General features: G+C 39.5%; 1 protein-coding gene across 1 annotated transcript; it reads left to right on the forward strand.

The window, feature by feature from the left end:
• Positions 1–20: 20 nt before the first annotated feature.
• Positions 21–25,940, forward strand: cryl1 (crystallin, lambda 1). The gene is given in 9 exon segments (XM_032529982.1): positions 21–85; positions 87–127; positions 1,793–1,919; positions 4,051–4,212; positions 6,187–6,282; positions 6,587–6,685; positions 16,005–16,113; positions 21,447–21,556; positions 25,395–25,940. Coding segments are annotated over 9 exon segments (891 nt in total). The 5' UTR covers positions 21–43; the 3' UTR covers positions 25,500–25,940.
• The last annotated feature ends 1,105 nt before the right edge of the window (positions 25,941–27,045 follow it).

Consider the following 27,045-nt stretch of genomic DNA (forward strand, 5'->3'; position numbering starts at 1 on the left):
TATGTGTCTGTGTTGCAGTGGGCTGATAGGCCGTTCCTGGGCTATGGTGTTTGTCAGTGGGGGCTACAGTGTGAAGATCTATGACAACCAACCAGGACAGGCTGGCCAAGGCCATCACAGAAATCAGGTCAGCCTTACACACTACTGCAGTCTTTATCAAGCATAAACCATCCTCTAATGTAGTCTTAATGTATGTAATAATATGTAATATGAGTGCATGTGGCGGCGCTTTTACTAGCTGCGGCTCGGAGGCTCTCTAAACTCTCTAAACTGTATTTTGTTGCATTGTACCTGTACATGTGTGATGACAATAAAGTTGAATCTAATCTAATCTAATCTAATCTAATCTAATATTCTATCCACTTTCCAAAGTTATTAGCCTAGTTTTTTCTCTGCATTTGGATTACATCCTCCTGTCAGTCTGATCACAGGCCTTAGCTCTTAGGCCTTAGCTTCAGCTTGGTCGTGGGATTGTTGATGCCGTGGGCCTGTGAAGCCTAATGAGACAAGCACGTCATATGGGTTGTGCAAATAAACTTTACACGACCTGTCTGGAATTCCTGGGAAATTAAGTTTGAAATAATGTTGTGTTTACTTGTGATTTCTTGATCTTCTTTTACGTAGATATTACTTAGGTAGTTGTCATAAAGTATGTCTTTAAAAGTCTTAAATCCATGTGTTTAAGAAGAGAAGTGTACCCTAAATTACTGAGACATGTACTTTTACAGTCTCTGGTAAATGCCTAATCTGACTTAAGTTAACTCGGACTGTAGTTGTAGGCTGTCAAAGATGTTCAATTGAGGCAAAAAACAGTTAACCACTAGACATATTTGCTCTCTTACCCAAAGATCAATAGTTTTACGGCTTTTTTCCACTGAGTAAATATTAGAAAATATATCAACAATAGCCTATAACAACAAAGGAAAGCTGAATGGTGTTTTCTTTGTGGTGCTCAGAGTGACTCTCTAGCATATGATGCTGATCAGCCACTCTTATGTTGTGTATGGCTTTATAGTCGTGTGTGTGTGTGGTGTGTGTGTGTGTGTGTGTGTGTGTGTGCGCAAAACATTAAAGGGAACATTAATAAGATGTATAGATGGACCATCCATGACTTCCTCTTACTATAGAAACACATGGACAAACCTAAAAACACGTGTTTAATAGGCTAGTCACTGCTAGTTAAACATTAATGTGAAATGACAAAGGGCTTTTGGTGAAAACTAGTGTCAGAAAACAACAACCTAATACAGTACGGTAACGATAATCTGCAACCCCTTCTAACTAACTGAGAAAACAAACTCTATACCAGGATCTTATTAATCATTAACCCATATATAAGTAATGGGCTGCTACTGCCTGTTGTGCTTACAATGTAAACTTTTATGTGAACAAAATATGAAGAGTCAGTATAATGTACCTTGTTTGGTATAATTTACTTTACATCACATTTATTTATTTTCGATTAAATTATGAGATGTCGCTGACTAATTTTTATCTTCTACATAATAATTGCTTTTGTGCTACCATAAGTGGCAGCCACAAAAACACTTTTCTTGAATATTTTCCTTGAAGGATTTCTGGATTGATTGCTCAATCTGCTAACATAATTTAGAAGCTAGATGCTGCTTTTATGGAATTATTGAGTTCAAATCTGCTATATTTTGGTAATGATTCCTTATACATTAAAAGATTAACGTTACATGTCATACAGGACAATTTGTTTCACACAGAGTATTTGGAGAAATTGTGTGGGTGAGTGTTAACTGTCCTCTATTACTTTGTGTTGGCTCAGGAAGCAGCTGGGGGACCTGGAGGAAGCCCACATGCTGAGAGGAGAGCTGACCGCCATGCAGCAGCTCGCCCTGCTCAGCTGTTACGATGACCTGGCCGAGGCCCTGGAGGGAGCCTTCTTTGTCCAGGTGACACACTAGACTACTTCCATTACCAGCACATGAATTCATTGTTTCATCCTCACATGTGTCATGCATCAAATTTAGGATTGTTTACATTATTCTCAGTACAGTGTGTTCTGGTATTTTTAAATTACACTGCTTGTCCTCGAGGGGGCACAATATCATTGGTTAATGTGTGTGACATTTTCTACGATACCACAAAAAATGTTGAATAAAGCACATACATCTAACAGCTGAGGTTTGCCATTTTGCACAATTGAGACCAATTTTCCCCTTGTGGATGTTATATATATATATATATATATATGTATATATATGTGTATATATATATATATATGTGTATGTATGTAAATCAGAACCCTAATCTAACGTGAATATACTGTCTCAGCGCTTTTTTAAAATATCGCCATGTTTCATGAGCATTTTTATGAGCTGACTATATGAACAAACTAACAGAAGTAGAGCTTTTCCTTGACACAATGTTCATTGGTCAGGAGGCCATGGTAATAGTTGCTCGGCTGTTGAAACATTACATTTTAACGGTAAATTATCATGTCTTTGTCATGCTAAGAACACAAACACACACACTCAACAATGAACACTCATATTTATCTCATGTCATGTTTAACACTTGAAAAAGACCACCATTACTCTGTTAAAGCAGACAATAGTGCTCTTCTTCACAGAGGTGGTGATCAGAGCACACAGAGAGAGACAGGTAATGACAGAATAAATCAATACTCTATATATAGAGTTCACTTTAACACGGAAGACTAGAGGACTTTTTAGAAACGGGGAAATACCACGTAACAATATGCACAGTGTTCCTGTTCAGATAGTCTGCCTAACATTTCCTGATAGCATGAAACCATCTGATGTAAATTTGATTCTGTTATTAATCCGGTCTTTTGTAGAGGAAAAGAGGGAGTGCAGGGGTTTGTCTCAATCAGATTGGTTAGACAATATATCAATAACTCATATAGTCACTGACATTAATCCACACTAGCCCTACCAAGGGAACAATACAGAACATACAATTAGATATATATACTTATACTGCCACTGCTCACATTCCTCACCACTATCTGGACGTTTCCAGACCATTGCAATTACACTCTCTTCACCTTGAGCAACATCACATCCTGAATATACGGGTAATTCAAAATGAAGAGAACTAATGATTGTTTTTTCCTCAGGAAAAATGCTGGGGTGGACATGTAACAGAAAAAGTAAAATAAAAACTAGTGTAGACTTTATGAAAGGACAGGATGTTTAAATATAAAGTCTGATTAGAACTGTCGTTCTCTGTCTTAGGTACTCAAACTGTTAATGAGTGGAGCGTCAAACTGTTACACACGCATTTGGCGAGTACCCTGCTTGCCCGGCCAGTTATTGCAGTTCCACACCAAGCCATTTTAAGAGTATATTAACACTCCACTATTGCATTTGACAGCCACTCCTTTCCAACACTCCATTAGGGCAGGCAATGAAACAAAGTACAGCGGAGCCCAAACTGATTTAAACATCTGGTTTTAAAAGTGTGAGAACAATTTGGCCTTTAACATATTTGTCAGAATACAATAGTAGTTTGCAGTTTGACACTTACAAAGAAACAAAATAAGTGTTTTGTTTATTTTTTATCTTTGTTATAATAACAAAAACTCAACTAAGTTAAAGAATCAACGAATCCAAATTAATTTTCTCACTCTCCTTTAGTGGTGTTTATCCAAATTGATAGTTTTGGTTGTATTTACCGGAGTACGTACATTGTCAATATAGTAGTACTCACCAAAAAACTAAATGTATTTATTGTTGTGATGACTAAAGTTTCCATCTTCACTGTGATGCTTTGCTGGAGCTTTGCCAGGACTGAAATACTGACTTACTGATTTAGTGTTTAGATTAGAAGATTGTATTATTATGTATAATATGTAAGACTGTATATTACAGATACTTTAGCCAGAGTTGATATTTACTTACTCTGTTACAGAAATGATGGCAATGGCACATTATTCACTTCACAATCGTGTGTGTGTGTGTGTGTGCGTGTGCGTGTGCGCGTGCGTGTGCGCGTGCGTGTGCGCGTGCGTGTGCGCGTGCGTGCGCGCGTGCGTGCGTGCGTGCGTGTGTTTTCCAGGAGTGCGTATTTGAGCAGCTTGATGTCAAGCAGAGCGTCTTCCAGGACATAGAGCGTCTTGTGGGAAAAGACGTCATCTTGAGCAGCTCCACCTCCTGTCTGGTGCCAAGCAACGTCTTCTCTAAAGTACAGAACAAGAGTCGCTGCCTCGTCTCCCATCCGGTTAGTGATGCTACAGTCCTGGTTCCAGTGGGTAGCGTGACTGGATTACAAGTTAATGAACTACAAACTGGGGAGCCAGTTTAGTTAATCCACCAATCATGTTATTACAAGTATCCCGCCCTTATCATACATTACACCTCTATCTAATGTTTCCCTTATTTCATTTATTCCTTCTTAATCATGTATCAGTGTCTGGAAAACTAGGCTTTTGGGTGTTATAACCCATCTTTTTCCTGCCATGTTGGAAGCACCTGGCGTTTATTATTGAATTTGATTGGGAACTATTTTAACATTAAACCTGGAGTGCGGAACTTAAGTCTCTGCCCTCTGGCAGTAAGACTACAATACAACTTTATGGACAGTTTACATTTAAATTCATTTTGCGTTCCTGATTAATTACCCAAACACTGTTGATGCATGGTGATGACCTAGTTGTAAGTGAGCTCGCTACATCTCCCCTGCCCCTCAGGACCTCCTTTTAATTTGACTTTAACCCTTATTTAAACACCACTTTTCATTTTTATCTGGAGCATCCACTACAGAAACTTTTCTTGGATGCTTTTAAGATTTTCCATTATTCTCCTAGATGCTAATCCATCGCTATGGTCTTTCGCACCTTCCTGCCCTCTTTAGCTCTGGCTGGTTGATGCAATAAATGCATCACTTCCAGTGCACCAGGCTGGGAGTCGCCACAGACACCACAGCTCCAGTATAATTCAATTCAATTCAATTAGATTCAATTTTATTTATAGTATCAATTCATTCAAGAGTTATCTCGAGACACTTTACAGGTAGAGTAGGTTTGGACATAATTTACAAGGACCCAACAGTTCTAGTTGTTCCCTCCAGAGCAAACAACAGTGTGACAGTTGCGAGGAAAAACTTCCTTTTAGGAAGAAACCTTGGACAGACCCAGGCTCTTGGTAGGTGGTGTCTGACGGCCCGGTTGGGGTTGAAATGAATAGTGGCAATAACAGTCACAATAAAAGATAATGGAACAGTGACTAAAAGAAATAGTAGTTTTGTAGTAGTTCATGGGATAGCAGGGTACTGCGCTGCATTACATGGCACAGCAGGACGTAGCAGGGCACCGCAGAGCGCAACAGGTATACTGCGATAAAGAGAGCTTTCCCTGGCAGGGATAGGCTTAATCAGCATTGTGTGAACTTGTTTGGCAAGGGCTTAAATTTAACAGATGTTCTTTTAAATGTAAATGTCCTGTACTCAGGCTTTAACACAAATTCGCCTCATTAAACTACCCACTTTTGCTTAAATACACACTAGATCTGTTGTCTTTCCAACACCAATAGCCTATCATTATTTTTACAATGTAATGTATCACCAAAATAAGTTCTCCTAATCCATCAGCTAGATATTTATTTCCAATAGCTGATGCAATTGAACCAGTTTTTAGAAGCAGGATTGTTAGACTACAACCAAGCTTTCAAATTACTTTCCATGAAAGTGGTTGATAAGTTGTCTGTTTAAGTGGAAAACTATTGCTTCCACAGCACATTTTTCATTGTCAACCTTGGACTGAAGCATCCGTCACTGGCTTGCCTCACCACAGTCAGCTATTTTGTTTTTGATATCTACAAACAAGCAATCTTTATCAGTGTCCCAGTAGTTTATGAAACAGTCATACTGTGCCTTTTTTGAGTATACTTTTGGGAATTACAAAATGCCCTTCAGCCCTTTATCTGCTGACTCTGAAAACTAACCACTAGCCTCTAACATCACGGACTACTCACAACAGCAGTGATGCCTATTGACTCTAAACCGTTACCTTTACAATTTAACCTAAAATAGTAGTTTAATACAGATTATTGTAGTGTAAATTGGCGTTATAATGTAGTTAAGTGTAGTGTATACAGTCTAATGATAGAAAATGTTATGCAATAACTTAAATAACTTTTCACAAACATGGAATATCAGTAGTTACTGTGTGATGTGTGATTGTCCTGTGCTGCCCAGGTAAACCCACCCTACTACGTGAAACTGGTGGAGCTGGTACCTCACCCAGAGACAGCAGCAAGCGTTATGGACACCACCCACTCCCTAATGACAAAGGTAAAGATCAAAGATTACACAATACTGGGTATGTCATTACGTGCAAGAAAGATGCAAAAAATGAGTCAATATCAGGTTTATGAGGAAGCAAAATGCCTGTATTGCTCAAACCTCAAACTATTACAAGCTGTATTAGTCATAACAAAGGGTAGCAGGTTTGACATTTTTCTTGCTTTTAAAAAAGAACAAAAACACATCCATTCCCCCCTCCACCACCCTGTGAAAATACACTTTTCTTTAGTATAAAACCTTTTAAGAGATACAGTATGGCCTTTCTTGACATGACTAATTTCTCTCGATTCAGGTTGAGCAGGTGCCCGTGCGTCTGAAGAGAGAAATCGATGGCTTCGCCCTCAACAGAGTGCAGGCGGCCATCATTGCAGAGTCCTGGAGGCTGGTGCAGGTCAGTGTCTTGTTTCTATCAACCAGTTTTTGGCTTGACCGCAGATGACAATGAAGACTTCAAAGATGACAAGTACCAGCATAATTCAAACATTGAAGAATCTTCCTTGACACAGGTGCCGCCTATGTACACACACGGATGTCTGTGCACAAATGACCAATGAACAGCAGAATAACTGCGTTTCTCATAGTCTTCTTGTCCTGCACCGGTCAGTTGATCTATTTCTTTGAAACATGGTTACCCTTTATGGTGACTCTATATTTGTGAGATACTACTACTAGTTTTACACATTCCTGATCTATTCCTGCAACCTAGTGTCCACTTCATGCCCTAAAAGCTCCCTGTGAATGGTTAACTACATTTGAACTCTTTCTTGCATAAATACCAACCTATCATCATGAGGTTACACCATTGATCAGAGCTCTTTCGAAAGGAATCTCATTGAAAAATTAGACGAGGTGGCAACTGATTACTCCAGGTGTGGGCTGTGCGTTGCGCGTTCTGTGTTCAATTCAATTCAATTTTATTCATAGTATTGAATCATAACGAGTTGTCTAAAGACACTTTACAGATAGAGTAGGTCTAGACCACACTCTATAATTTACCCAAAGACTCAACAATTCCAGTAATTCCCCCAAGAGCAAGCTGTACAATTGTTTAACATTAGCAGGCAGCACTTTGCGGCCAGTTAAAAATTGCTATATGCCATAACTATATGACTCTAAATATTAATATCCAACAAAAACAATTCTTATGAAGGTCCTCATAACGTTAGACACACAAGAGTTTGTTTTATCTCTGGACGAGAGCTCCTCAGTCTGAGTGAGGCTTTGTAATGCTTAGTATAGCTGCTGATGGTTTTCTAATAGAGGCAGAGAAGAGGAAGGCCCTTGGCCGCTCACCTCTGCTATAATCTCCGTGGTCTCCTTCCAAAAAGGAAACACAATGAGAGTAAATGAGCTTTAGCCTCTGATGACAGGCACCATTACATGATCACTCATGGAAGAAATGGTTTGAATGATAATGAGGATGATGAGTGTGATGATTGTTACCTGAACTGGACTCACATGAAGATATCTCTTTGTGATTCAGGCTTCAAATACCACAGACATTCGAATTACCTCAAATTACAGTCTTTATATAATGTAGCAGCAGATATTTCTGTAGAAGATTCATAAACTTTTGTACTAAATAGTCATTGGTACTTTTTTTTGCTAGTTGTTGTTTCAAAAGGCTCTTGCTCTTGCATTGAGCAATTGTATCATTATTTTGTCCTGTCCGTCAAGAATCCGTGGAGTTTCTGCTGTTTTGGCTAGGTGTCCTTTTTAGAAGGCTTTAGGTTTTGACATCAATGCAGATATGAATGTAAAAAATAAATCGATTTTCATATTTTCAATATTGCACCTGTCATACAGAACTATATATTCTGTAACCTATGTTGCCGTCAAAACTGCCTACGTTGTCTTGCTTTAATCAAATCAGAAGCCTATATATTTATGTTTACCCAGTTTTCAGAGTTTGAATCTGTTGGCGCTATGTTCAAGATTGCCCTCCCTGTACGTCACCTAGCAGCAGCGACAGCAGCGCTGCGTCAGACACGTTTCTGGTGTGTAGGACGTAGAAAAATCCACGCAGCTGACACGCAACAGAAACGCCACGCTCGCGCAACGCAGCCAGTGTGTTGCCGGCCTTAGCGGGAGTGAGAAACACAAGGCATTGTGAGGTCTTAAGATCACGGAGCTAACGTTTTTATGGGGGGATCGGAAGAAGGATGGGAAATTATAAAATGCATTCATACTGACTGTTGACTAGATTACAAGATGATTAAAGTTGTAATGAATTAGCCCTGCCCTCTCTGTGGATGAATTACTACAGTATGTTAGAACAAATCCCATCTTTCATTTCAGTGCCGACACACACACACACACACACACACACACACACACACACACACACACACACTCACACACAGACACACACACACACACACACACACAGGACATAATAACCGTAAAGAGGGAGTCTCTCTCTCTCTCTCTCTCTCTCTCTCTCCCTCCCTCTCTCTCTCTCTCTCTCTCTCTCTCTCTATCACTCTCTCAATTCCCTCTTCTTTCTCTGTTGGAGATGTGTAACAAAGAGTGTCCCTTTCACAGCTAAGTCAGCATATTGTGTCCTTGTCTCTGACATTACTGTACTCTTAGGTTACAGTGTGTAACTGTATAAGATGGACAAACACACACACATACACACACACACAATCACAAAAGTACACACAAGATAAGACAACTGCAAGTAGCAACAAAACAATTTAAAAGAGCAAAATAAAAGGCTTGAACCGTGAAAACAATAAGACTTGAAACTTATTAATTATGACCCATCATGGAAGGGTGGCACACAAGCAACAACAATGTGTGTGTGTGACGCTCAGCACACAATGTTGTTAGTAATTTTAACATAGAAGAACAACTGGGTTTGCAGCTTGAAAAACATATGAGAAGACACACTGAAACACACATTGAAAGAAGGAAATAGAAATCTATTTTAACTTACTCATGTGATTTTACACTATTTTTTACCCTCTCTACAAATGATTCTCTACAGAAGAAGGATGAATGCATGAAGGGAAATATTTTCTGCTGCACTAATACTAAGGTTGGTCCCTCATCATCATATGTCAGAAGCTATCCAAGCAAACAAGTTTTGCATCAAAGCCTTGGCATAGTGTAACCTACATTCTCAAATCAACTCAAGGAGAAAAAAATACTTTTGACAGCTTGCATATTTACTTTCATGCTCAGTTGTTAAATTTAGACACCAAGAAGCTGGATCAGAATATTATTTACGTGTTGTTGTTTTTTAATGATTCAAACTGATTTAATCGATTATCAAAATATTTTGGCGATTGATTTAATTGTTGACAACTAATTGATTAATTGTTTCAGCTTTATACATTACATTCTTATTTTCACAGCAGTGCAGCCTAATGCATAGTAACATCAGTGTAGAGAAAGCCAATTAACAATTTCTCCCTTGTTTTGTTTGTGTCACAGCTGGGTATATTTTCCCAGTCTTCTTTGCACATACATAGTAAATAGACAATTACCAGAACATTGTATGAAACTAAGTTCAATCCAATACAATCACAATACAATTAAATATCTCAAAAACCATTCATTCACAATTACTGGATATTATCACTGTCATTGTGACCATGTTAGCATTTAGCTCAAAGCACCACTGAGCCTACATACAACCAGAGCCACTGGTTAACGCTGTGGTGGTTTGTGAAAGTGTTGTGTTGATTTGGCCTACATAATGTGAGGTGTTTTTTCTATTTTGGTATTTAGATGCAGGCATATTTGAACATAAAAAATGCCAATTTTTCTTTCATGGGAGTAAAACAGGAATGTGACACTTGTCAGAGCACTAAAAAAAAAGCTTATTAAGGAACACCTGTATTGATTTTCTGTTGGTTGGATGTATTAGATACTCACAAGAAGAGAGAAAAAGGCATTATAAGAAAAAAGTGTGGGATGACTTGCAACAAAGACCCTGGGTTTATCACAGTTTGGATTTTTTTAAAGATTCTGGGAATTTGTTCTCATCTTTTTGTTTCAATCTGAGATTCTTGGTTCGCTGATGAGCTAAGTGGGCCGGGAGCTAAGTGGGCAGGGAGCCCTTGTTAGTTCAGTCAATGCACAAAACACAAGAAAACAACATGGGTAACATCTTAGTCTCGCTTTACCAGACCCTGCATTGAAGGAGAGTCTAGCTACTCCACATAGCATTCAGGGATAGTTTAATGGCATTTCTTTAAACCAATCAGAATCTTCATGGGCGGTGCTAAACTCCGCACAGAGTCGCTGCAAAATAGCCTTGCGAGGGAAAACTCAGATTGGATAGATAGTCTAGCTAGCTGTCTCAATTTATCCTGCAGAGATCTGAGGAGCAGTCAACAATAGTCCTCATAAATCCACCAAATTTAAAATTCCGACACAAACAAAATGGAAGGAAACGGAAAATACAGAATTTCCTGCAGCACCAAAGCAATCCTGGAAGTGGAAAGCGAAGGATATAGACTTGTAACATTTTAACATCTGTTTTTGAGACTAAAAGCATTCTGCCTACTTTAAGGAAATAAAGCAGAGATTACTGTGTCCCTCTCCCTTCTGACTCTGCACTGGCTGCAACATAACATCCATGTATCCACTATTGATGATATTTGTGTCTTCATACAGAGCTGTGAAAGCTGAAACTCATATCTACATGACATTCCATACTGTGCATGGATCTCCCACTTGTGAGGCTCCTGTTAACAAGAATTAACCCTGAGGCACCCTTAGGTCCCAGCTGACAAAAATGCCACGTTAGTGTTAAAGGGTCAGGACTTTTTCCTGGAAGACACTCCAGCTGAATGCAACATAGAGGATGCTGATCACCTCAAACTGAGGCAGCTCGGTGTGTAAATAGCTGAGTGTTTCTAACATACATCTTGTCTATGTACTGTATGTAAAAGAACATAGAAATGGTTACATCCTGACATATTTAAACTAGGAGCTCATCTATGACCACAGATTTGTCTGATCTAGTTTGCATTTAGTTTATAAGCTGTGAAAGGCTAATACAAAATGTGACTATTTTATATTAACTGTAGGAGGTATTTGATTTCCTGCTACTGCCCATGTTGGCTACCTGGCATTGTTTGTTGTGACACTTAAATGGATCAGAGCAATGATTGATGTTAGTTGTTACATTAGTTCCCTTTTCTACCTTGACAAGTGAAAATGTCTGTGGTAAAAAAGGCCTGTAAAATACACGTTCACATTTAGTTTTAAGTGAAACCAAATTTAGAGAATTTAGTTTTAAGTGTGGTCGGGTTTTCGTTTCTATATCTCTGGGACATGCTCAATTAAGTTAAGAAAAATCTCATAGTTTGAAGTTTCTCATGCACCTTTGAGAATTGTCTAAGTAATGTGAAAAAGCCTGTATGACAGGAATGAACTCTCTGCCTTTTTGAACACTTCCTCTTGTCAAAGTTGATCAGCAGGTGAATCCTCAACATCAGTCAGTCTCCGGGGGCCTGTTCTGTGTATCTACACCTGGCTTGACGTAGCTCCACCTGTTCATCCTGGCTCGGCAAACGTGCAACCGATTAAGCCGGGATGAGCAGGTCACACTAAGTCAAGCTGCGCTTTTTCACTTATCCTGGATATCTTTATTCTACTTTCGTGCAACAGGCCCCAGTTCTCATAGCACAGTATTTGATCCTGGCTCCAATTAAGTCAGGTTGGAAAAACAAATGTTATTTACTGGTAGATCTTAGAAAATGGAATTGTCACAAAGGGGGATCTGTGGCATATTGAAGTCCTTTGAGGATGTGGTACAGCAATTTGGACTCCCTAGGTCATCATTTTTATTTTTAGATATTTGCATCTTCGCCATCTGTTAGTGGGGATATTTGGATCCAGTTCTTCAGCCCCAAAGGCACCACAATGTTTAGATAAATTGTTGTTGTTGCTAAAATATGGAAAAGGTCATAGGGCATCTGGGTATTATTCTATGCTTATGCAAAACCTGGGGAATGGAGCTTGGACAACCCTCAAGAAGACATGGGAAAGGGATCTAAGTATCACATTGGATGATGAGCAGTGGGATAGAATCTGGAAGATTATTAAAACTACGTCACGCATAATTTCGAGATTATGCATTGCTTCTATTGGACTCTCTCCAGATTGTTTAGAATCAATCTGAAATAGGCACCAAATTGTTGGAAATGTTTGACAGAGGACGGCTACTTACTTCATTTCTCATGGTCCTGTGATAAGGTCTAGAAAATTTAGACCAATAACCCATGATAACCTATGTCGGATTGCAGGAAACAATGTTCCATTCAGCCCAAGATTATTTGTTCTGGGAGGTGGTTAAGCACAAAAGAAGCTGGGTAATTTCACACTGTAGAAGTAGGAGAAAGTGAATTCTCAGAATAAGTGGCTGGACCATATTTATATTCCAGTACTGATAAATTACCTCTTTACTGGAAGCCTGACAACCAGGAATGCAGCACTGCTGTGTTGCTACAGTGGGAGCTAATGGGGCTCCAATTTAAAAAACTAAAAACAACAACAAATAAATGGATAACATTTTTTTAATTCATTCCATTTTTATGTAAACACCTGGTTGTTCCATAGTTAGATGCATAATGAATGATGCAAGTTATTGCAATAGTTACCAGTGATAGAATTTATTTCCGTTCTGATGCAAAAATCCTAACAGCTTATTTCAAAGACATCAGTTAAAAGTTGTGGGATGTGATTTTATTTTTTTTATTTTAATTTTTATAAAGACTCATAAGTCAGCTGTAGTATGTTGTGAAGTCTCACAGTTTGAGAAACTGGTTAATTCTGGTTTGATCCGTCAAAGGTTACAGGCTATATTGTACACGAGTAAGAGACATTAATAACTGTCACTTGTCAGCAAGCTGCCAACACTTATCTTCTACATCTTTTAACAACAGCACGTTACTGAATATGAGTTATACACTCACCTAAAGGATTACTAGGAACACCTGTTCAATTTATCATTAATGCAATTATCTAATCAACCAATCACATGGCAGTTGCTTCAATGCATTTAGGGGTGTGGTCCTGGTCAAGACAATCTCCTGAACTCCAAACTGAATGTCAGAATGGGAAAGAAAGGTGATTTAAGCAATTTTGAGCGTGGCATGGTTGTTGGTGCCAGACGGGCCGGTCTGAGTATTTCACAATCTGCTCAGTTACTGGGATTTACACCCACAACCATTTCTAGGGTTTACAAAGAATGGTGTGAAAAGGGAACAACATCCAGTATGTGGCAGTCCTGTGGGCGAAAATGCCTTGTCGATGCTAGAGGTCAGAGGAGAATGGGCCGACTGATTCAAGCTGATAGAAGAGCAACTTTCACTGAAATAACCACTCGTTACAACCGAGGTATGCAGCAAAGCATTTGTGAAGCAACAACACGCACAACCTTGAGGCGGATGGGCTACAACAGCAGAAGACCCCACCGGGTACCACTCATCTCCACTACAAATAGGAACAAGAGGCTACAATTTGCAAGAGCTCACCAAAATTGGACAGTTGAAGACTGGGAAAATGTTGCCTGGTCTGATGAGTCTCGATGTCTGTTGAGACCTTCAGATGGTAGAGTCAGAATTTGGCGTAAACAGAATGAGAACATGGATCCATCATGCCTTGTTACCACTGTGCAGGCTGGTGGTGGTGGTGTAATGGTGTGGGGGATGTTTTCTTGGCACACTTTAGGCCCCTTAGTACCAATTGGACCTGGTTTAAATGCCATGGCCTACCTGAGCATTGTTTCTGACCATGTCCATCCCTTTATGGCCACCATGTACCCATCCTCTGATGACTACTTCCAGCAGGATATGCACCATGTCACAAAGCTCCAATCATTTCAAATTGGTTTCTTGAACATCACAATGAGTTCACTTTACTAAAATGCCCCCCCCCCCAGTCACCAGATCTCAACCCAATAGAGCATCTTTGGGATGTGGTGGAACGGGAGCTTTGTGCCCTGGATTTGCATCCCACAAATCTACATCAACTGCAAGATGCTATCCACTCAATATGGGCCAACATTTCTAAAGAAGGCTTTCAGCACCTTGTTGAATCAATGCCAATTAGAATGAAGGCAGTTCTGAAGGCGAAAGGGGGTCAAACACAGTATTAGTATGGTGTTCCTAACAATCCTTTAGGTGAGTGTATTTTATCAGTCTAAACTGACTGAGTTTGCAGGAAACAAGAAAATAATAGTTACAGAATCATGCGTGACGTCTCATTGTAACAGTGTGCCTAAAGCAATTAATTTCAATGTGAATCCTTCCTTTGCGTAGAATTCAGTAAATTCTAAACTTTGTTAGCAAATTTGCGACGTTGACCAACTGCAAACACTCTTGACAATGCTCCTGACCTTTGAGAGAGAGTCCAGACTGGAGGAGGCTACATGTATAGCTATATTTGACATGTGACAGTCGTAAAAGCAAATGTGTAAATAATGAATTTAATGATCGCTAAATTTTATTTAGATTCTTCTGTTTCAGGGTCCTGGTTCTGTGCATGCTGGCTAACTGAAACATTGCCATGACTAACACCTGTGGCTTTTCCTATGATAAGTTAAAAACAACTTTTGTACTACAGAGGCTGTTAAACCGTTACTTTCGTTATGACCGTGCACTCTGACACAGCCTTCAAGTCTTTCAATAACACCAGAGAAGGTAATCCAATAAAGATCGAAATAGGACCAGAGGTTTGTGATTGAGCATCAAGGCCCGTGGTCTGAGAGTGGCCTGTGATCCTTCTTACATAACAGCGACCCTCCCTCACCCCTGTACACACACACACACACACACACACACACACACACACACACAGAAAACAGTCCTTGAGTCAGGGCCAGCGTTGGAAAGCAGAGCGGCTGAGAAAGCGGCTAGTTGCCCCCAGTGATTATGGTGGAGAAAAGACCCCACCCACCGTCCCACTTTGCTCAGAAAACAGGCCCGTTGTTGGATGCAGGACTTAAACAAAGACGACCCTGTCCCTCTCCTGTTGCTCACCCTACTGTCTATCTCTGTATCCGAGCTTTGATTTCGTTTGTGGTCGGCCAACTGGTATCTCTAACCCAACGACTACCTGAACCACTCCCTCTGTCACTCCTTTCATCCATCCTTCCATCCTCAGCCCTTCTCCTCCTGGTACTTCCTAAATAATCATAAGGACACAGAACTGGCTGATTAGTGAAACTTTATATGGTGGTTTGATGGACCAAAGGGAATTTGGTTTGTCTAAAATTCCTAAGGTTAAACAGCTTTGACCTACCTGGCCTGAACTGCCAGGGAAAATGTGTTCTTATATCCTGAGACAAAATTTTAAGCTGCAGTTTTATTCAAACTATTCAAATTCTGCATCCAGGAAGACAGAGAACTCAGTTAAAAACACAACGATTAAAGACCCACTTTTTTAAACTTGTTTTTTAGTTCAATACTGTGTTTTACTGTTTCTGTATGTTGTTTTAATTTATTTTTCTTTATAAACTTGTGCAGCACTTTGTGACCCTGGTCTGTGAAAAGTGCTATAGAAATAAAGTTTACTTACTTACTTACTTACTTGATAAATGGCTCAGGGTTGAAAAGTATTTGTCTTGAAAGCTGCTGTAGGCAGTTCTAGTCGTACATACACAAAAAGGTACAAAGCAGTAAGTCAATTAAGGAATACAAAGGGCGATTTATGTAAATAAAGTGTTTTTTCCTCTCTTACTCCATCAGGATGGCTTTATCTCTGTCAAGGACATTGACCTGGTGATGTCAGAGGGACTAGGAATGCGTTACGCCTTCTTAGGTCCCATGGAAACGATGCACCTCAATGCACCTGCAGGTACTGTTCCCTTTTTGGACATTTTGCTAACGTAAACAGAAGGTCACCGCCAAAAAAAAAGCTTAAAGCTTTTGTTTCGGGCAAAGATTTGAGAGACCGAAAAGTAAAAATAATAAAAAGAGATGGCCACAATGGTTTTAGTCAGCAGTGATATAGCTCCCATGTCTCAGCCCAGCATACATGTACTGTACCACACTGTGTGTCAGAGGTAGAGTGAGAGTGAACCCTCAGGGAGATGGAGAATATCAAAGGCTAGTGTGAAATCCAGAGAGAAACCATGCCTATGTACACACACACACACACACACACACACACACACACACACACACACACACACACACACACACACACACACACACACACAACACACACACACACACCACACACACACAGAGAAAACAGAAAAAAGGACACTTTAGCAGAACAAAGCAGCCTTTTGATGGGTAGCGATGAATGCACTCCCTCACACCAGTAATCCAAAACTCCCAGAGCCCACATCATGGCCTTCAAACCAGTTGCCAACTCTAACCATAGTTACAGTCCTTTTTCTGCTCAGGAAACAGTAGTATGATAATGTTCACAAAAGATGCTAAGACCTACTCCCGTTGTTACTTCCCATGCTTAAATCATTCCAATCAGATACTGGAGCACTCAGGCTCTCTGTCTCTCTTTCTGCTTAGCTTGAATGACTGCTTTTGTAAAAACCATGTACCTGCACAGGAGAGCATTATCCTTTTTAAAGGAATAATCCACTGAAAACCTACTGCCATTAGTCTGCAGGAGGAAGGAAGATCTGAAATGTTTGTAGCTTGCTCTTTTATGTAATCAGTTCAGATTCACAACAGCTACAACAATATCAAATTGTGATCTAATTTGACAGCAACAAAAGCATCAAAATGTCCAACAAAACTTTTCAAAACACTCCCAGCAGAATGATCCACTTCTCCCTTCTCCAATTGTATTCTCAGTATATTCCATACACTTGCCAAGAGCTCCAAAAGCTTAGTTAGTTTGTTTGTCATTTGCAACCAAAATGCAAAAATAGTTGCTCAGAAAAAAAGTACTTCAATTTGCAAACTTTCTATCTATCTACATCTAGATCTGCATCTATCTATCTATGTAAATACAGCCAACAATGTTAGCAACAAGTGTGCAAGTGTTAACAATGGTGTTGTCAGTTAAAAGCGTTAGCAGCGTTAAGGCAAACCCATCTTAACGTTGTCAATTTTTGTATTTGCGAGATTAACGTTCTTTTTGGCCTAGCAAACTTTGTAGTTTTTTTTCACATGCTGTTGCAACAACTAGTAATGTTAGAAAAACTACAACACCACACCGGATTAAGCTAGACCGGAAACAAAACAACAGGCACGTCGCACACACTTGTTTGGGCTTGCGAGCCGGCCAAAGAGTAGTAACGTTACGTTTTGAGTGGATGGTGAGCGTGAGACGCCGAAACGGATGCCAATAAGATTCTGGATGTAACGTTTACTTTTTAAAAGTTGCCAAATGGCCCCATTGACAAGACCAAAAGTTATGTGTGTTTTGTCGTTATGAACTGAGCTATCATTGCTGCACGTCCAGTCTGAAATACCAATTGATGGCCCAGCACACAGCTGATGCAATTTCTCCGCCCCCTCGTCAGAGTATTTTTTTTTCACCCTTTTATTGATGGACAGTTTTACATTGTGTGAGAGATTATTTGGTCCAAGTAAGAATTTTAAGTGAAACACTACAGTAGGCTATATGCCAGTGTTGTTTTCAATAAAAAACATTTGCACAAAGATTGGTGTTGATGTTGATGATGAGACGTTAAGAGCATTAAAATGAGAAAAAACAAAGGGACAAATAGAAATCAAAGGACATTTAGAACAGATAAAAATTTGCGATTAGTTGCGAGTTAACTATGACATTAATGCGATTAATCACGATTAAATATTTTAATGGTTTGACAGCACTAGTTAAAAACATACAGGTGGACAGCAGAAAAGTGGCTAGTTTCTATCGAAACTGTTGACACTTTTTAGCAGTGTATTGTATTGTAATCATTGTATCTCCAAGATGATTACTGCTGCTGTCACTGACAATGATGCAAGCTACATACTTTTCATTGCTACCCTTATAAAAGGCATTTGAATTAAATTTTTGTGACTCAAAACATAGGTGGACGAAACCTTTTAAAAGCTAAACCGTTCATTAACAAAACAAGACCAACTGCAAACTAAGCCAGGTGATAAACTGGTAATGCAACGCTACTTGGTTTTTCGACAGCAAATTGAGGTTGTGTAATAAAGCATGGTATAAGAATTGAAGGGCCAATAACCAGTCAAAGATGTAATCTGACATTCCTTTCATTTTTAAACTCTACAGACACATAACGGAGTTGTTTTGGAAGCTCTGGAAGCCTGCCATTTACTTGAATCATCCAGTGCATAAACCCTGAATATATAGCATAATGTGTGCTGTTGCTGGGCTTGAACCTTGATTTGGATGCATGGAATACAAACATTTAAGAAGACAGTCAGACAATGGCAGCAAAAGATGGCTTGAAATAACATTTGTATCTTCCTCCCACACAAAGTCTATTAGGTTGAGGGTAGATGGTACTTATCGCACTGCTCTGTCATATATAATGTGCCCCACTAAGTTTGATGTAAACGTTCAAAGTTCAGCTTCAGAATAGAACATGAGATAGTAAAATTATGTTTAAACTTTATAATTGATAAGTTTTCTAGCGATATTTTTTCTCACATATTTGGTCTAAATCTTTTGTCTGAATAACTACAGTAAAAGACTAAAGGTTTATACAATATTTGTTTGTGCCACACTTAGTGTAAGAGAACTATTTTTAAAGTGCATCTTCTGACCTGCCAGGATTAATAATGTTGAAAAGCTGGCAAGACTAGAAAGTAGCATCTCCCCAGGGCTTTGTCGAACCCCGCCCCCCTGACATGCACAAACACCGCTGCGTCACTCCCTCAGAGCATAGTGGAGGAAATATCGCAATTTACTCATCAAAACTACTTCATGGCTCATTTACCGGTAAGCAAACTCTTAATATTATTACACGTAATGTTGAAACCAAACATGGCTACTCCATTCTTCAGAAGACTTGCATTAACTTGGGCAGCGATGACACGCCCCGAGCTCAGGTTTGTACACCAGAGGGGTAGAGTACCGTCTGCTGGGCAAGGACGCATATCATTGGTTCCATCAAGCGGAGGCAAGGCAGTGATTGGTGGGCGTTTTTTCAGAACCCATAGTTATTTATTGCTGTTGGGGTGTAAAGACCATTTAAAACAATAAATTAAAAACTGTATGTTGGAAATAGTTACCAACCCTGCCTTTTAATTAAACATCTGCTATAAAGCAGTTTGGGCATATCTTTCTTTTTATATAGATTGCGCCACACTTGCTTTTTATTGCTGCAAAAATAAACCTAGTGTGTGTCAACAAACCATAGCGCTGACCCTCTTTATGATATGTTTTATTCAGGCAACGGATGTTTTGGGGACATGTGTTGCCTCATAGAGCCTTAGCTGTGTGTTATTTTTTTTATGTCCAAATTAAGGGACACAATCAATTATATGATCCCCAAATATTTGGTTGCATGCTGAAGGATGTTTATATAAAAGTGCTACTGCATTTAAGCAAGTAATCAGCTATCAATTGTCCAGCCAGCTCATAACAGTAGTTGTTAGCAGCTTTTAAGATTGTTCTTTATCTTAAAATAAAACCAGTTTCTTACAGTTAATTTTCAGAAACATCATATATATATATATATATATATATATATATATATATATATATATATATATATATATATATATATATATATAGAGAGATATATATTATAGTATATATAGATATCTCTATCTCAATATCCAGATATTGAGTTTAATACTATGAAATTTGATTGTTTTATTTTACTACTGTGTAAGTATTTTCATACTGTTAGATTACCCTTTTGACAGAGATGTTATTCTCTGTTTCCTGCCCAGGGACTACAGATTAAAATGATTTTATAGCTAACTAACTCTGGTACTGCTAAGGAGCTGTGCATTGTCCCTGTCAAATAACTATATATAAAACGTCTAGGATGCAGGACCTCACTTTTATCATTATTGTTTGTCATTATGTGATATTAAAGGTATATTTAAATTAATTGTAATTCATTTGCAGCTGACTTAATCAGCAAAGTTCCAACAGCAGAAGGTTTTTTCCCCCTTAAACCGAGGAAAGCCAAAGCCCTCCTTTATTAATCTTTAACGGTTTATTTGGGCAGCACATAAATCATTCATCAGCCATAGGGCCAGTTTCCTACATCACAAATAAATCATTAAAGATTAATCAATGACAGGGACAAGAAAATAAATCTGAAGGATTCACACTGAAAGTTAACCAAAGCCTCAAAGAAGGGCCCGACAGGTTTCTACAAGGCGTGTAACATGCACAGAGTTTGATTCAGAGTGAATGACGACACCCGGAACAGTAACATTTAATTAAAACGTCTTGTAGTTTTTCTCAGTGGTTCTCTGTGGAGTCAACAAATTCAAAAGACTGAGGCTGGTCAAAAGATAGGAAATATTAACTACACCTTTACTGTTTTTATATTTTTTTCACTGTAGAAGAAAACCATGACAATGTGCCTTGGATACAATTATAAATTTGGCAGAAAATCCTGTTTTTTGACAGGACAAACACTTACTATGCCCGGTATTGGTGCTTGAATTGTTGCTTCTGTAGCTGCATTTTCATGTTTTAAATTCAGTGTAGGCTGCAAATATATGGTAGTTCTGCAGATGTACCAGAGAAAGGTGTTATGGGTATGCCCAAATGTGTTAAACAGCCAAGCGTATCAATTTGTTTAACAAAGTGATGTCTGGAGGTGCAAAGCAGGGAAAAATGTTATATCTGAAATTTACAAAAGTGAAAGTGAACCAGTCACATGTCAGTCAGTCACGTTACATAGAAGAGAAGCATGTTCCATTCTCTAAAAGGAAGGTGCATAACTTCAGTCACAAGACGGTTGAATGCCATACATTTTACTGTATAATTTGAAGAAGCTTTTTGACACTTTTAATTAAAAGTTCTATTCAATATTGTCATGCCTCTGACAGTCTGTTCACCTGCAGGGAGCCCCGAATAGCTGAGGATAGCTTCTGTTTACCCTGAGCACTATGACAATGTGTTCCTGGAGTGGAGCAGAATTTTTACTTTTAGGAGCAAGAAACTTCAGGTCTATGATGTGTTGTGATGCATATGTGAACCAACTGCTGTAAGATTTGTGTTGTTGTGCCCATGTTTCCTCCCTCTGATTAGCTGTCCTCCCACAGGCTTGGAAGACTATATGAAACGGTATGGAGAGGGGATTAGGAGAGTCCTGACCTCCTTTGGGCCTGTACCAGTCTTATCCGGCGGGGAGGGAGCCAAGAGCATCGTAAATGTAAGTATGACGACAGCAAAAAAGATTACACTTTTACTGAAACTTCCCAGAAGCCAACCATGTGTAAACTGTCACAGTTTTCCTTTGTCTGGATCAAAGGAATTTTAATCAAAACAGATATTAATAAACACGTTTATTAATGGTGTCTTTAGTTTGCATGCCCGGAAGTAAAAAAAGTTTCTTCTCACGTAGGCGCCAAATTGCTCTCTCTTAGTATGCATTACTCATCACATGCTATCACAGGCTGTTAAAATGTTAGCCACAGAAGGTCACTATGTGAGGAAACCCTGAGCTGGGGCAATAAATAGCTTAAGGTCAACTCGTTTAGAGAGCACTAGCAGTCAGTCTTGTTTTCTGCTGCTTTTTGCCTCGCTTAGAAACCTTCTAAGCCAGTACACGAGTTTGGAAAGAGTTGTAAGAAAATCCTATTATCACAGAGGACATTCACTTTGAATATTTCCTTTGCATGTTAATGAAAGTTGTATTTATACAGATTCCCACTTAGGAGCATAATTTCTACTCCTTCTCAAGGTACGACAGCAGAGATGCATGCAAGAACATAAATTCACACCAAATTAACGTTGGCCTTATTAATGCTATCCTAAAAGCAACACAAAGCAACATGTGGTTGGCCTTAAGTATTTTATTTTTTATTTTTTTCCATAATTTCTCTCCTTTTAGTTGTCATCTTTGTTCTCTGTGTTCCTTGTTTTCAACAGTTCATTGAGATCAGAATCAAGTTTTGAAAATAGACATTTTGTACAGTTTATATTTTAACAGAAAAAAGACACAAAAGACAAAATTACAGAGCAATACAAATTATACATAAAAGGAAAAGAAACAAAGAATAAATAAATAAAATAAGGCAAACATCTCCCCCACCACACCCCACTGTGGCTAAGTTGGAATAATATGCATATACAGAAAAGAAAACAGAACTTAGTCTGGTAAGACTTGGGAGTCTGTGAAATATGATAGAAAAGGCTACCATATTTTTAAAAAAAAAGATCAGTGTCACCTCTCAACTTGTACTTAATTTTCTCAAGTTTCAGGAAAAACATCTTTGAGCCACTGTGAAAGTGAAGGAGGGTTTGGAGACTTCCATTGTAAGAGAATTCAACGTCTACGTCTGGCTAGTACAGATGTGAAACTAAATTTCTTTCTCTGACAAATTTAGTTGATCTTACTGTTCTGAAGTCCCAAAAATAGCAATTAAGGGGCATGGTTGAAAATTGAGTAATCTATTATTAAATTCAACATCATCAAAATTAGGTGCATACACATTGACAAGCAACACCTTAGTCTGCATTAATGTGGCCACAACTATGAAATATCTGCCGTTTTTATCTGCAATTACGTCACTAGGTAGAAAGTGAACTTTTTTACCCATTAAAATAGCAACTCCTCTGGCTTTGGAGTTAAAATTGGAGTGGTAAATCTGACTTATCCAGGGAGATCGGAGCCTATGATGATCCTTAAGTCTAAGATGGGTCTCCTGCAACAACACAATGTCAGCGTTAAGCCGCTTTAGATGACTGAAAACCTTGGATCTTTTGACAGGATTGCCCATACCACGTATATTCCAAGTGAGAAAATGAGTTGGCTGGCGTGGCGTGCCACAAAAACTGACAGCAACTCTGAGAATTACCTGAGCTAAATTCAAGAGATACTCCCGCAGAGTCAGACATAGCATCAAGGCACAACTAATACTGAAATACCCCATGGCAGGTTGACCTAAAAGTTATAGGATGTGAATTGGGTTAGTTTGCAAACTAGAACTACTTTAATTAGCTAGGAGGAAGTATGAACACTCTGCTCACTGTAGCATATTAGACCGGACTACTTTATCACCCCATCATTTCAATTCACCCTATGTGTAGCAAAAAATAAATAAAGGGCAAAAAAATTAAAATAAAATGCCCAAATAGGCATTAATTTCAAATTAAGAACAACCTCAATGGGGCAGCCTCTATCTCACCCAGTAAGAGCGTGCGCCCCATGTAGGCTGTGGCGTTTTCAGCGTGTCATCCCCCATCTCTCTCCCACCTTTCCTGTCTATTCACTGTCATTCATAAATAAAGGGAACAAAGCCCCAAAAAATAATCTTTAAAAGAAAAAGAACAACCTCAATGTAACTGAACGTCAGATGTACAGAATATTAAAATGTAAACTAAAGAAAGAGGGTTGACATCTGGAAGCATCACCCAATGTTCATCTTCTTGACATAGGCTTTGGCATCTTCCTCTGAGACAAAGTCCTTCTTCACACCTCCGCAGTCGGGCCAGGTAGAACAGACTATAGTGGACTCCCTCACTGTCCCGCAGCTGCTTCCTAAGCTCGTTGAAGGCGGCCTGAGCCCGGGCTACCTTGGCAGTATGGTCGGGGAAAACGGACATCCTCACATCTCCTGCAGCGGTCCGTCAGCCCTCTCTTGCTCGCCGCAAAACAATGTGTCAGCCGGTGTAATAGTGGAACCTGGCAATAATGGGACGAGGTCGCTCATCAGGACTTGGCTTTGGGTGGCCAGATCTGTGTGCCTGGTCTAGCAGCGGCTCCTTGTCCAGCTTTAGCACATCCTTTTGCAGGGTGGTGACAGCGGTAGTGTTAACAGCCTTGACCTCTGGAACACCAATGATTCTTATGTTGTTGTTGTTGTTGTTGTGGCGTGATCTGGAGTCCCAAGTCCTCACACTTATTTTCCAACTTTGAAAACTCGGTAATTAAGCGTTCATACTTCAGCTCAACATCGTCGTCCGTACAGGCAGAGAGCGACATCTCCATTTCCCCCACCGCACTTTTTGAGTAATGCTAACTCGGCATCCGAAGCAGCTTTGTCATTCACGAGCTGTGTATTCACGGATTGTAGGTCAGCTCTCATGGTAGATAGTTCCTCCCCGAGTGTTGCTCGGAGTTCTGTTTTAAATATCTCTGCAATGTCTTGTCTCAGACATTCTAGCAGTTCGAGCTTCAAGGCCTCCGTTTGGTTAGATTGGGTATCAGGACCGGGTATCAGGACCGGGCGAGGCCGAGGCGCGGGGCGGAGACGAAGTACCCGCAGCAAGGCTTTAACACCTGCAGGAGACTCTCAACAAACGTCCTACTCCATTGGAAGCTCAGCAGCTCCCCGCTTATTAAGTTTTAAAGGAATTCTCTGCTTTACACGAGCATGGTCAACTGTTTCCTAGAACAGTGATTCCCAAAGTGGGGGTCGGGTCCCACAGGGGGGTCGCGAGCCAGAGAGTGGGGGTCGCAAGTTAATTTCCAGAAATAAAATAAAAATTTAAAAACGATTAAAAATAACATATTTTAGCCATGATTTTAACACAAGATAAAACTGTTGTGTTATTTTGTGTGTTATTTTGTGTTGTCAGTATGCTCGTGTTTGGATACGCCTATAGTGCGTGCGCGGTTGCGCGCAATGTTTATATATGTTTATAATGGGGGGGTCGCAAGTCACTTGCACCGTTACTTTGGGGGTCGTGGGCTGAAACTTTTGGGAACCCCTGTCCTAGAACACAGTCAGGAAATACCGTTGGAATCAAACCTTCCATTTCTGTGCTTCCTTTTTTAGAGCTAGCTCACGCTAAACCCATGTTATCCAGCGTGTAGTCAATCAGATGTGTTTACAGCAGTGAAGTCGTGGTTCACCAGTTATCTGGCTAACATACTAATATTATCTAAACACAAACCGTTTTGGAGGGAACCGTTTCCAGTTAAAAACAAAATTAGAAATGCAATCATCTATATCAATATGGCCGTCAGAGAATGGTCACGTCACCTGAAAGCCTTATATTGTTTGCTTTTTTCTGACAAATGTTTCCTTACCTGCTGACCACAGGAGATGTGTGAGCTGATCCCCAATGACCCGCAGCATCTGTCGGCCCGGATTGAGAGGCGGGACCAGCTCCTCATGGGTCTGGCCAAGCTGAAGAAGGAGCACTAAACCCACCATGCAGGGTCCAAAGTCGAGAACACTTTTAATCGTGACTAAAAAAAAAATCTGTGAAATTTGGTAGACCGATAGGAATTATGCAATAACATAACAATATATAACAATTAAAATGATAAGAATATCTTGGGAGTGACGTTCAGGGACACTGAACATTTGTGCTCTCAAAGGGCCTTTTGTGGAGTTCTTGGACATCATAAATGAACTGTAGCTTGCGACCCAAAAGGAAGCAGGGATTCAATTTCAAACATGTTTTTTCAAACTCTACAGTACTAAATCTTTGTCTGTCTGCAACTTGATCTCAAGACTATCATTGTGATAAAAAAGGGACCGAATTAAAAGCAATGACTTCGCCAGGCGCTACGTACCACACAATGTTCTCCCAGGTGAATAAATTATGTGAAAAATGTGGCTAATAAAAACAACGAAATCAAACTTATGTATTTTTATATTGACACGTTTTATCCTATTCCTAAGGAAAAATAAAACCATGAATTCAACTTTTGAATATGTCGCATGAGGTCTGGAGTGAAGTGGTCTCCGTTCCCTCCAGCAAAACCAATGGATGATGTGCGTAGCATTGACTGGTCCCTGATAAGGTCTGAATCCCAGGAACAAGGTATGGAAACATGTCACAGCGAGGACCACCCTCACTCGCTGTGACATCTCATTCCACAGTGATATCAGGCCAGAGTGACCATCACATGATCGTACTGTGGGAACTTCATCATCGAATGTGCACTATACAAAAATATAAACACACGGTATATGTCATATACCGTGCACATAATTTAGAGGTTTGATAAAATGTGTCTATATACAGTATGTGCACATGTTCTAAATATTGTGTGCTTCTCCAAAAAGTGTGCAGACCATCTACTGACAATGGATAGGTACCTCATACAACCCCACTTCAAAGAGTTTAAACTTTTTTTTGACACATCACTAATTATGATAGATATTAGTAAGGGTTAATGCCCGAAGGGGTGTCCATTATCAGGAATTAATGGATGACAAGGAGGCCAGAAGCATCCGAACAGTGTTGGAAATAACATATTCAGATTTAATTTAATTTGCGCATTCATTTAAAATGTTGTCCAGTCAGTTTCACTGTGACATCTTTAGTAGGTGTCCTATATCCCTATTTAATGACCAGTCTGCAGCCAATCAGAATGATATATTCACCCAGACCGGGGGTCAGCAACCTTTAGTATCAAAACAACCATTTTAAATCTGTCTAGAGCTGCAAAACATGTTTGAGTCTTCACAATGAAGTTAACAGTCTATTAAGTCTAAATTAGCTTAGACGCTGACCCTTTCTTTGATATGTATGTAAATTGATATGTAAGAAGGACTTTAGGCATTCAACAATGATAAATGAATGTAAGGTTTTATCTATTTCCATATAATGTTTTGTCAAAGCTATAGGGGGCCAGTGGAGAGGGTCTCTGAGACCCCTGACACAGACCATGTTATAATATGATATATATGACTCTGAAATGGGCCATTTTGCTACTGAGTACTTTTACTCTTGGTAGAA

The sequence above is a fragment of the Etheostoma spectabile genome, chromosome 11 (assembly GCF_008692095.1).
Source record: "Etheostoma spectabile isolate EspeVRDwgs_2016 chromosome 11, UIUC_Espe_1.0, whole genome shotgun sequence".
Classification (NCBI taxonomy): Eukaryota; Metazoa; Chordata; class Actinopteri; order Perciformes; family Percidae; genus Etheostoma; species Etheostoma spectabile.